Source organism: Lolium rigidum, chromosome 3 (assembly GCF_022539505.1).
Source record: "Lolium rigidum isolate FL_2022 chromosome 3, APGP_CSIRO_Lrig_0.1, whole genome shotgun sequence".
NCBI classification, from domain to species: Eukaryota; Viridiplantae; Streptophyta; class Magnoliopsida; order Poales; family Poaceae; genus Lolium; species Lolium rigidum.
This window is the reverse complement of record NC_061510.1, coordinates 64,826,102-64,838,774: the sequence shown is the minus strand read 5'-3', so window position 1 is coordinate 64,838,774 and position 12,673 is coordinate 64,826,102. Positions and strand designations below refer to the sequence as shown.

Genomic DNA, 12,673 nt, shown 5'->3' with positions numbered 1-12,673 from the left:
TGAAGGAGGATCGCCCTGTCTCAAACCCTTCCTAGTTTGAAAATAGTGTCCGATATCATCATTTACCTTGACCGCGACGCTTCCATCTTGGACAAAATCTTTAATGAAACGACACCATTCAGGCGCAAAACCTTTCATTCTCAAAGTTTATTATATAAATGACAATTTAACCTTATTATAAGCCTTTTCAAAATCTTTTTTTTAAAAGCACCCCATCCATTTTCTTTGAATGGATCTCATGAATAGTCTCATGCAAAATCACCACCCCTTCCAAAATATGTCTACCTGGCATAAAAGCCGTTTGAGTGGGTTTAATCACCTTGGAAGCAATCTCCGTGACTCTATTAGTTCCCACTTTAGTAAACACTTTAAAACTCACATTTAGCAAACAAATCAGCCTATATTCGTCGGATTTGAACCGCATTATCTTTTTTGGGTAGTAAAGTAATGATGCCATAGTTTAGTTTATATAGGGACAAATTCCCATTATGTAACTCACTAAAAAGCGCCATTAGATCCTTCTTAATTACTTCCCAATTTTTTTGATAAAATTCGGCTGGAAACCCATCGGCACCAGGGGTCTTGTTATGCTTCATTTGAGAAATAGCTTCATGCACCTCCTTCTTAGTGAAAGGAGAAGTAAGAAGAGTATTTTCCTCAATTGATAACTGCGGAATGTCTTGATTTTTATTTTCATTTAGATGAACATTAGATTGAATAGGATCACCAAATAATTTTTTTATAAAATTCCAAAATATACACCTTTAAATTTTCATCACCAGTAATTGTTCCTTGATCCTTCCTCTTGCTCAAGTTGGTGAATTTTCTTCTTCATTTTTTCCATTAGCAACCAAATGAAAGTATCTAGTATTACTCCTCCCTTCTTGAATATTTGTTACTTTAGCTCGTTGAGCCCATTTGGTCTCTTCATCCCTCCTCAACTTAGATATTTTCTCATTAGCTTCTTTTAGAGATAGCCTTTTAGCCTGATTTAGAGGTATATTCTCCGCTTTTAGATCTAGTTCATCAATAATAGCTATTAATCTCTCTTTTTCTTTTTTATAGTTGCCGCTCATACTTTTAGCCCATCCTTTAAAAAATCTTCTTAGATGTCGAATCTTATTTTGCCATCGCTCAATAGGATTTCGACCTGTATTAACATAATTCTATTCTTTTGCTACCATCTCATAGAAACCCTCTTATCTGAACCTAAATAATTCAAAAGAGAATCTTGGATGGTTTCCATTATGTGACTTAATGTTTGAATCAATAAGGAGATGTGTATGATCAGAACCAGAACCTGTCCTTGGTAAGGCTCTCACAGAGACTAATGTATTTTTTTGTTCCAATCCACCGTAGCCAAATTCTACCCAACTTTTCATACGTGGGATTATCTCGTCGACTAGCCCATGTATATTGTCTCCCCGAAAGGGCAATTTCCCTTAAGTTGAGTGTTTGGATTATTGTGTTGAAAATAAAAGGCCGTCTTACATTGAAATTATCCTTATTCTTTTTTTTTCTAATAATGTTAAATCAACACCTACCATCATAGGGAGATCTTGATGCTCACACATTCTTACTAACTCAGCAATAAAGTCTAATTTATGTGCGTCCTGAGCAAATGAAGTGAAAACTACGTTTTTTGCACCATTTCCAACGGATCAAACTCTACTAAGCTAAAAACGTGCATTGTTTCAGGACCTGGCTGCGCAGAAACGTGAACCAAACGCACCCTAAGTCTCACAGTGACTTGTTTCGGGACCTAGCTGCCCAGGAACGTGAACCAAACGCGCCCTAAGACTGCTCATAGTGGGAGTAACTTAGCTAGTAATATCACACACTCCAATGTATTTTGGTGACATGGCATAACAATAAATGAAGAAAGAGAGGGAGGTGGTAACTAGCTATGTTACCGTAACATCACACACCCCAAGACAAAATGAGTCTACAAATTAATAAATGAGACTTTGCATGATACTACCTCTAAGTTACTTTCCACTATGAAGATAGTAACATAGACTAGTAACTTATGCATGACTATCACCTTATGTTACTCTTCACTATGAGTAGCCTAAGTCTCACGGTGACTTACGACCAATACGTCACTGAAGCTCAGTCCCCTCGCGTTTCTCGATCTGAGCTGGCGCCGCACCAAAATCCGAAGAAGGCAGCGGAGGGAGGCTGACCGGCGGCGGAAGCGGAAGAGGCTAGCAGGCGGCCGAGGGAGGCGAGCAGCAGGCGGCGGCTGCAGGAACTGAAGCAGAGGAGCAGCAGTGGCATGGAAGAGGAGCGGCGGCAGTAGCGGCACCGTGCACGGAAGGGAAGAAGAAGCAGGGAAGAGGAGCTGCAAAATTCAAGGTTTGTCTCACAAATTACCCGCAAAACAAAGGTTCTCACAACTCTCGTTATCTGTTTACACCCATCTGATTCTTCACCGCATAATCCAAAGCCGCAGCTGAGGCCCCGAACACGGCTTCGCCGCCGCCACAACAATTCCATCGCAACTCCTCCGGTCTCTCATTCCCTTGCTGTGCTGCATCTCGCTTAAATTTCATTACCGCCCGGATCCGCATATTACTCTGCTGCTGCCAAAACCGAACCATCCTCGGCGGTATTCTGGCGTGTCAGGTGTGGCATAGTCGTGTACGAAGTTGTCTCCCCGTCCGACGCCCTCTCTGCCTTCTGTCTTGCCAAATCAAGCAATACTACCTGACATCGATTAGCACTGGTACTACCGCCTAATAAGAGGGCAACGGCGCCCGTAGCAGCAAGCGCAAGAGTACGGCGCCGAATAGTGAGAGGTAGCGGCGACGCTCCTTGTGGCAGCAAGCGACGCCGCCCCCCTCCCATTTGCTGCCACTAAGCCGCGGCCGCCCGGAGGTTCACCTCGCCGACTTCCTTCACAAGTTCACCCTCTGGTACTACATCTAAAGAGAAGGTGAGGCCGAATTTCGACGTGAGGGTAATTGATTATGAATGCCTAGATCTGGTCCTCTGTTTGCAAATTGAATATGAATTCCCAGAGATAGACTTCCTTCACAATGTTCTGTCTCATAGCCTATTAAAAAAGTCGTCTTTTTTATGTCAGTAGGCTATTAAAATTGCGGTGAACTTGTGAGAAGGTTGTGAGTTCGGTTGGTTACTAAGGAGTTTAATTGGCAGGAATTTGTCCATGGTTGTTCAACGGTTTCCAGATATCGATGGTTGCTTATAGTACTTCGTATGGTTATGAGGGTCAGGGGGTATGACTTCCTTATTATGCAGATGCTCATGTAGAGTAGTTATTAGATTCATCTCCAAAACAGAAGTAGTTATTTATATGGTTAATAAGGATTAAGGACTAGTGAAATTAGTTGTTACTCCCTCTATCTAAATGTACAAGGACACTTAACCTTGTTCAGTTGTCCTAAGTCAAACCTGTTTAAGTTTGAACAAGTTTATGAAAATGATATCAACATCTACAATACCCGGTATTGTAGATGCTGATAAACTGGTCAAACTTAATTGGGTCTTTTTTTTTTGAATTGAGGGGCAAAGCCCCCGATTTCATTAAAAATGAAACCAGATAAACAAGGTGTGCCCAGGTCTCCATTGTTCCAGGAGTCCAACATCGCCAACCATACAACTCCACAGATTACCAACTACCCAGATAGCGAGCTAGCAATACAAACTCCATATCTTGAAACAAAACACCGAAACCAAAACCTAAAACATCAAGACACCAAACAGAAAAACATCAGCTCCTTATTACTCTTTTCATTATTCCCTTTCTGTTGCTTCTACCTCTACTGTCTTTTCCTTCTTTATACGTTTTCTTCTCAACCTGCAAGTCTCAAAACCATGGGTGCCCATCCTTTCTTCCTTTCTTTCTACTGAAGATTTCAGCTGCAACTAGCGGTAGCATTCCTGCCCCTCTGTGTTGCAAGCCTTGTCAACCTCGTATCTGAAGATTAGTCCATCAGTTCAATCAAGTGAGCAGTTTAAGCAATTACACTAGTGGGATCATAAGGAAACACATTATCGAAACAAGCTGCGTTTCTAAGCCCAAATAACTGCTGTAACCACTACTGATACTAATTTGCTCATACTAGTTGGGAATTTAAACACCCAATCAGTTATGTCTGAAACTGAAGTAAAATTTGTCTTAATATCGAAGGCACATTGAACAACACTCCACGCATATTGAGCCATAGGACACTGTATAAAGAGATGATCTATACTTCCATTCTCACTACAGAATAATAAATTACCACTACCCTCCCAGCCTCTATGTTTCAGAACATCTCGACAAGATTAGTGGCTTTGTATATGTACATGGAGGAGTATTTATAGCTTTTATAGATCAAAAAGTTAAGCTATAGGTTAGTGCTTAGCATGCAAAATAGTTGGATAGAAGAAAACTTATCACAGGTGGCCGTGGACTCTGGTATTAACTTTGTGATGCTCCGTACACATAGGAGTAAATGGCAGAATGTTGCTATTCTTTTGTAGGATCATTTTTCCTGTTGGTATTTTTCCTTGCGTGGTTATGTTGATGTTGAACTTTGTAGGGTCATTGTACTTGGTTGAGTTGGAATAATTTTTAAGTGATTGAAAATTTAAAACAATAAAAGGATAAGATTGCGATATAATGCTGCATAGGTAACTAGGCATATCTATTGGCAGTGTTGGTGACAAATCCCTGCACATGATTGTGAGTGAGGTTGAGTTCTCTTGGTGGAAAGAGTATTAATTCCTGTGATGTCATGTTAGTGTTTCAACCAAAATAACCGGTGGATATGTAGTTTGATAACCGTTTGCAGCTAATGAAAACGGCCGAGTTCCTTCCATTACATGTGATCTGCTCTCTGGTAGCAATATACACTTCAGTGATTGATGTTTTTTTGTTCTGCAAAGTAATTTTTTTACACTGGGTTAATGAGTATTTGTATCTATAGGTATCAGTTTATTTGCATCCACCCCCATCCGTCAGATAAATCATTGCAGATATGTCGTCATTCTTCTTCCGTAAGTACTGAAGAACTTCAAATCAATTCAAGGCACGATCTCATTTCCTTTGCTCTGTTGCTATCTGACCACCTGATTTTGGGTACCCTTTGCATCTACAGGTCGGAAGATTTGCAGTAGGCGGCGGCGCCGCTGCCCGAGTGTTTTCAAGAGGAAGCAGAAGGCCAAGGTCCAGATTGACCACCTACCTCAGGTGCACACACAGTTTATTGTAGAATTATAACATTTCAAATGCTCTGCACACATGCTGCTCTGAAAGAGAACAAGGTATATCCCCGATTACTATAACTTATTTAGTAAGGGGAATGAAGAATATGCCTGCAACAACTGATTAGACTAAATTAAATTGCTGTTGTTATGCACTGGTGAAGATTATTAGAGTTATAGCATTTCCTGTGCTCTGTTCGCATGCTGCTCTGAAAGAGCGTCAGAATTATAGCACTAAGATCTGATACGGAACCTGCCATACGAGGTAATATTCTACCAGTAGATGGTGGCGCTAGATGGTTGATGGTTTGTCTTGTCGGTTCAGAACGATGATCTTCTCAAATATCTGCACAAATCCTTCAACAAACATGACAACCCGTGGGTTCATCTTGTCTGGAGTTACTATACTTTCACGGTGCCTCCACCTTTTGGGTTCCTTCTGGTGGTGCGGCGTCTTCAAGCCGTGCGGCAGATTCAGACAATTAGCTTTCTGTCTGATTGCTCTTCTGGGGCGACAACAGATGGACGAATGTGGGAATCAAATTCACCAGCCCTTGGACCTCTACCACCTTCCTGTCTCAGGTTCTATTATGAGTTCCATGAGCTCAGACAGCTGCTTCGTCAGCAGCATCCAAACAATGCAGGCATTGATTTCTGGACTACTGACGGGGCCCCTATTTCTCTGCCACCAAAATCTACAAAATTTCCCTCACCACGTTAAAAGTCCAACCCACTCATCTCTGATTTTTAAATCTAAATACACAGCCCAGCTTAATGCATTTGGTTGGCTCCTTTTGGATGATAGGCTTAACCCAAAAGGCATACTCCAAAGGCATAACATGCAGATTAATTCGACGAACTGCATACTATGCAACTCTGATGAGCTTAACACTTCCGATCTTCTATTCTGGAGTTGCAATTTCAGCCCAGTTTGTCGGGCTACCATTGGTATGGTTCTTCTCAGTATCCAACGGTGGTTAATCTGTTTCTTCAGGCTGGATCGAGTTTGCTATGGTCCTTTTCACTAATCCAGTGGTGGTTAATCTGTTTCTTCAGGCTGGATCGAGTTTCAGTTAACCTTTCCTTATGGTCACCTTCATTGTTGTCACTTGGAAACATCTGGTAGCAGAGGGATGTGAAGATTTTGGACAACATCGACCCTAGTCTACCATCTTGATCTTTTCTCTTTAAAAGTGATCTTTTCCTCCTCTGCTTTAGAACAAAAGAGGAGCTTGTGGCCCATCTCAAGACAGCACAGAAGGTGGTGATCAACAGTCTCTTAGTAGTCCAGCAAATATCCTGAAGCGTGAGCCAAGCAAAGAGTCTATGTCAGTTTGATGCGAATCTGAATCTACTAGCATGGACATGGGAAGGAGAAAATAATTTTCTTGCAGTGGTCTATTTTTTTTTTTTTGCTTTAAACTCTTAATTTTGGAATGCTTAGTCTTATTGCTTTAAATTTTTCTATCATAATATCAACTGATTTGTTGTTATAAAATAACCAAATTTCAGGAATTAGTGGCGATGGTGGTCTCATTTTTGCCAATGAAGGATGCCGCAAGAACTAGTGTACTGTCGAGTAAATGGAGACAAGGATGGGCAAGCTACCCCAGGTTAACACTAAACTCCGAAACAATGCTTGGCATCACTGGGAAGGTTAACTATGTTAGCGAGGAGGAACAAAACAAATACAAGATGAAATTTATCGAGAATGTTCATGTTGTCATGCGACAACACCAGGGTTTTGGAGTGGATGAGTTTCTGTTGGAGTTCGGACTCAGTGACAGGGATGCACATCATATTGATAACTGGGTTACCCTTGCTGCCTCCATGAGAATGAAACGGCTTGTCATCAATTTGAGTGGGCCGTCACTGGAATGCAAGATTGTCCCAGAGAAATATGCCTTGCCTTTGCAGCTCCTAGATGACATCGGCACAATAAAGCGTCTCCGCAATCTTCAACTAAGTAATCTCTCTTTGAAGCCGATGGGTGATTTCAGAGGGTTTGTGAACCTTACAATGCTTGAGCTGCAACTTGTGGATGTTACGGAGGTTGATCTCGAATCATTGCTTTGCAAATGCCCTGCTCTTGAGCGATTAGCACTTAACACATGCGGACCTTTCATGTCCTTGCGGATTGGCCATGAACTAAGCAGGCTAGAGCATTTGTGTCTTGGCGATGGTACCCTGGTGGAGAAATTACAGATTGAGGCCATGAACCTGAGGACAATTTCGCACAGTTACAATGTCGGAGAAATAGTCATTAGAAAAGATTCTCAAATCAGCGAGGTCACAGCTGACATGTATATCCCACCAAGGACCCAAGTAGGCAATGGTTATAAAGACACACTGCAATACATGTTCACCGGCCTTCCCAGTACCTTGCCCTGTGTACAGAAGGTCTCCTTGAATATCTGGGAGGACATACAGGTTTGTCCAAGCGATGTAATGTTTTTTTTTTCTTTTCTGCCGTTGTAGGGTGGTATTGCATTTTAATTTGGCAAGCTGCATGCCTTGTTGCAACCAATGATTTCATATTGCAGTTCATTTTTTGACTAACCACATGCTCATTTTGATTTTGAGCAGACATTGGAGGTACCAAATTGTGCGAGCAGATTCATGCACCTGAGGCATCTGACCTTGAGCATGTACCTCGATTTCCATTGGAAATTTGATATCCTCCGTCTTATTCATTTGCTACAAGCTGCACCATTTCTCGAACATTTTGAGCTAAATGTAAGTTTTATGGTGTTGCATATTGCCCTGCTATGATTTGTCTTGTTAACCACATCCGTAGTTCCTCCGTATATATGCTTATTGTCTTGTGCCTATACCATTCTTTCCCCTAGGAGAGTTAGAGATAACTTTTGCTGTTGTCATTATTTCAGATCGATCAACTTTTGTTGCCTCTGTATGACGAAGATTTGATACCATCCTTTCCTAGATGGCCACATGATCACCTCAAGACTGCTTCATTCCAAGGGTTTGTAGCCAACAAGGACTTGATCGCGCTGGCCACATATATTCTGAAGAATGCTGAATCACTCCAGCTCATGAGCGTACAAACAACACATGAATGCCACTGGATGGTCACAGAAGAGCTTCTTCGCAGAGAGGACCTGCGCAATGTGCTGAATTATACACTATATAATTTTCATTCAGTTTAGCGATTCCATAGTAGTTTGGGTACTGTAGATGCCTTAATTTCCTCTCCAGCGCTCCAGTCATTAGGCAACGCGTGCCCCTTTTTTGAGGGGCCAGATAGATTAGTTTCTGTTAGGTATTTTTTTTCACCTCCACATTTCCCGGTTACCGGTTGCCCCTGGTTTACCTGCACTCTATTCTTGCTTTAGGTTGCCGGTCACCCTCGATTGCACATAAGTATTTGTGTCATCGACCCCACTTTACACCACTTTCGGTTGCATCCAGAAAAATCGTGTCCTCTTGAGTCTCCATCTTGGCTGCCCTCATCTCTTTTCCCCACGTCCTCCTCCTCTCCGCCAATTCACCCCCACAACAAGGTGAGTTGGATCCTTCCTCAAGATGTGGCCCTGGCATCCTGCCCTTCACCATGCCCCAACGTGCCGGTGAGGCGGTGAGCTACTTCTTCCCGCCATCCCCTTCAATGGTTTCATCGCTGTATAGTCTGGGTCTCAACGATAAGGCCAGCAGACGAGGCCTGGATCGACGCCGACAAGCCCCTCCCGGCAAGCCTCTTCAGCGCCAAGAAGGAGCGCAGGAAGGCCAGCGTCGGCACTGGTAAGATCTCCGCCCTTTGTTTCTCTCCGGTTTAGTTGTTGATGTCTGGCGTAGATGCGCTTCCGCCCTCCTGCTTACACCACTAGAGAGCACGCGTGCCACGTAAGTCCCACGCGCGGTCACTCCACCTGGTCCATCATCATCGACCGATACTTTTCATCCTTTTGCATCGCTGTCCTTTTGTTGTCCCCTTATGAAGTGCAGATATTTCTTGACACTGGCACACTGCAATCGACTTAGGGAAGTGATACAATTCAATCTAGCCTCTCACCAATCCTTTTTTTTCGACCTAATAACTCTGACAATTTAATGTCCAAACCACGCTGCGTTGAATTGTAACCAACCTCATGATTGTTGATGCAGGAGAGGAGATGGTGTACTGAGTAACTGAGGTGATTCTTGAAGTAGATCAGTCTGCCGCTGTCACTAGGAGGCTGGAACCTGGAAGCGGGTGGTTCAGAACCTATTCTCCACCTGTCATTTTCATCGCAGAACCACCTAATCGGTTTAGTCTGACCACTATTGTTTAATATAATCAAGGAAAGAAACGATTTTATACATGTCACATGTGTTCATCGATTATCTGTTGTAACCTGTAGAGAGGGGAGGCAAGCCAGTTGGGGTTATGTTCTCCTGTCTTCTTGCTACTATGTTTCTGAGCCGTTGGGAAGACTACCATGGCTGCTCCCATGTTGCCAGGCCCAATATACATGGACCCTGCAAGAAGCAGCAGCTTCACTTCAGCGATGAAGGAATTGGCCATCTGCTGAACTAATCCCTTCCAGGGCAACAACATCGCTTGCAACATGCTACTTTCCTATACGCAGTTGCAAAATCCAAACTTCCAACATCTAGATATGTTTGAGGTAACGTGCAAATAGTACATCTATGTATTGTATGGTTGATTTTTATGATCAAATTGTTGAGACTTATGAAAACTGGTATAATGAAATAAAAAACAAATGAAATCACCTTCGAGTCGTGTCAAAGGTCCTTAATACTATCATTACAATGTTAACTTCTTGGGAGTCCTATATGGACGTGTGATTGTTATATATTATAATGTTCCAAGTAAAGTAATAATTGATGTATAGCATAAAGGTTAATATATAAGTTCAGGTACTTTTCTAAAGAGATGTATGAGTTTAGATATTACGTGAAGGTTATCTACGAATCGCCTGCATATCGCTTTCTTTCCTGCATTTTCACAATACCTTTATAGTTAATATAAAGGCCTATTTACATAGTACCGTTGCGTGGTAATTCAGTTTTTGTCGATTTTGAATGAAAAATCTTCAAACAGTACCACCATGCAATTCCCAAGAATCAAGACGCCAGTATAATAAATAAATTGGAAAATAATGATTATAATCTGGGAATGGATAAGAATCAGGAATGTTAAACAAAAATATCTAGCATTACACATTAGTCATTTCTGGAGTAGTAGTTTTCCTGGCTTGCACATTCACATCTTGTTGGTCTCATTTAATACGACATGTTTAAACCGCGACTAAATTTTTTTGTGTTATGGATAGGTCTTATTGTGTATGGGGCCAACCTATGGAATGTCAAAGTGCTCTCAACTTTCAGTTTAGATACTTGCACTGGTGTAATGTTTGCTTCCAGCATATACACAACTTTCCGTGTTTTTTGATGGAAAGGTTTATCTTGATGTATGTGTATTACCTATACAATTTGCTGTTAATCAAATCAAGCTAGCACCTAGCTTTCATGTATCCTGCAGTTTGTTATATACCGTCTTAAGTCACTGTATTATCTGTAGAAAATTGATTGTTAACAAACTGCAGCTGATATCAGTGTATTCCTTGTTTTTCCACTGATAACGTCCTTTTGAATAACATTGAGATGCAGCGCCTTGTGGTGTTCAGCACCCACGGATGGGTGATGAGGAGCTTGCTTCCATCAGGTCTACCTAGGACGGATAAAAATGTTGTTTTGGTACTTTCTTTCTTGCATCTCGCACTCCATGACAGTGATCTTTTTTAAATCTGTGTAGAATGTAAACACAACAAGCTCAAAAGTGAGTTTTCAGCAGGCTACTGTTGCATGATTAGAACAAGGCTCTGCCATGTTAAATCTAAATATCATGGGTTTCTTACCTGCATATTTAATAACAGAGTTGGCAATGGAAGTCGAGGTGATTAATTATATGTTTGGAAAAAGGCCACAGCTTGGTAAGTTGGTCATATCATCTTCAACTCGGGGAGTGCCTGTACTTTCTGAAGGAATATAATGTAGTCCAACTATGGTAGATGTGAGAACAAAACTGTAACCTATAAGTTCAGAACTACCTAACCTAATAATGTTACTGAACAGGAGTCCCAGAGATATAAACTTTAAGAGTTTCCTGATTGAAGTTGCATTGATTATTGCCAGAAATTCAAGCTATGCAATCTACTTTTAGTATGCACGTGTCTTATTGAGGCAAACAGCGAAGAGATTAAACATAGGCTGTATTTTTTTGGAATTTTATCTGTCATGTGCTCTCAGAATTTTCACATAAAAGCTTGAAGAAAAACTCTGATTGAATGCTCCCCACTGGAAACTCGGTTGTTAATTTTGTAGAAGTACATTCAGACCATAGGAGTTTCAGACTTACTGATGTCCTGATTAAACATACAATATTGGGATGAGGTTTCACCATTCAGAATCAGGAAATTTCTACCATCAGCTTCTTAGGTTTTCGTTGTTACTTGTGCTGGTCCAAGTAACGCTTCAACTGAAGCTTTTCAGCAGTTATATTACTTTTCATTGCATATAATTTTCTAGCAAGTTAAAGTTTTATAATGAATAAATTCATATTAATCTATCTCATTTGTTCCTTCTGCACATTTCTACAGTTGTGGCGGTCTTGCATCAGTCGCCGTGACTAAGGCTAGAAAGCCAGTGATACTTGGAAGGTAGTGAAGCACTGTTTATAGAAAGCGCGGAAGCTGCCTTCCAGAATACTTACACAAACCACTGGAACACCTATGCATTGCGTAATATTTGTGTGTTCTGTTTGTTTAGCTGAACTGTATGACTATACTGTGTAAAGTATATTTGTCATAAATTTATATCTCATGTCTCCGTTAATTATCAGTTGTCACAATTTATTTTGTAATTTATTCTTCATACTGCTTAGTGATTATTTTCTACTACCCACTTATCAATATAATTGGAAATATGTATGGTGTTCCGTATCGAGCAATTCCAATATTGATGCATTATGCCTAACCGTTTCAGTAACAAAAATCTACCTTTATCTACTAATTTAACGACAAACATTGTTGGTGATCTGCTCTAATATTTGGCATGCTGTATATTTATTTTTCATAGTGGACAATATTACATTATTTTAAAGGGATACTGTGTAATTGGATTCACATCCATGGTGCCTCAACATCACTCGGATAGCTGTACATTTGCAAGTTATTTTTTTTGTACATGCTTATCTTCTTGATATGTATTGTTCATATATTCTTTATGAAAAATTGTGTAATACTTTATATTTGAAGTATCACTCCTTAGGTTGTCTTAAAGAAATATTCTATTCTATTTTCACTGATTTCATTGTTGCTAATAAAAGCCTTTTAGATAGGTGACGTAGATCCTCACATTGACTATATATCACACATTCTGACGTTTCTAACTGTTTGTACATGGCCTCAGTATTCAAATGATAATGTCGACCGATTGA

At 40.8% G+C, this 12,673-nt stretch overlaps 1 protein-coding gene and 1 long non-coding RNA gene across 3 annotated transcripts; both read left to right on the top strand.

Annotated features, from left to right (window-relative positions):
• The first annotated feature begins 2,181 nt into the window (after positions 1-2,181).
• LOC124701714 (F-box/FBD/LRR-repeat protein At4g26340-like) lies at positions 2,182-8,474 on the top strand. 2 transcript variants are annotated; one of them, XM_047233808.1, is made up of 6 exons: positions 2,182-2,358; positions 4,938-5,007; positions 5,109-5,200; positions 6,727-7,644; positions 7,801-7,950; positions 8,103-8,474. In XM_047233808.1, exons 2-6 carry the CDS (start codon positions 4,989-4,991, stop codon positions 8,379-8,381), a joined length of 1,458 nt encoding a protein of 485 aa, XP_047089764.1. In that variant the 5' UTR covers positions 2,182-2,358; positions 4,938-4,988; the 3' UTR covers positions 8,382-8,474. The 2 variants fall into 2 exon arrangements, with proteins under 2 accessions (XP_047089764.1, XP_047089765.1); XM_047233809.1 differs by lacking the exon at positions 2,182-2,358 and adding an exon at positions 2,424-2,938.
• A 111-nt stretch (positions 8,475-8,585) lies between these two features.
• On the top strand, positions 8,586-12,192 carry LOC124701715. The gene is made up of 4 exons (XR_007002183.1): positions 8,586-8,973; positions 9,337-10,900; positions 11,112-11,168; positions 11,835-12,192. It is a non-coding gene; the product is annotated as an uncharacterized LOC124701715 (long non-coding RNA).
• The last annotated feature ends 481 nt before the right edge of the window (positions 12,193-12,673 follow it).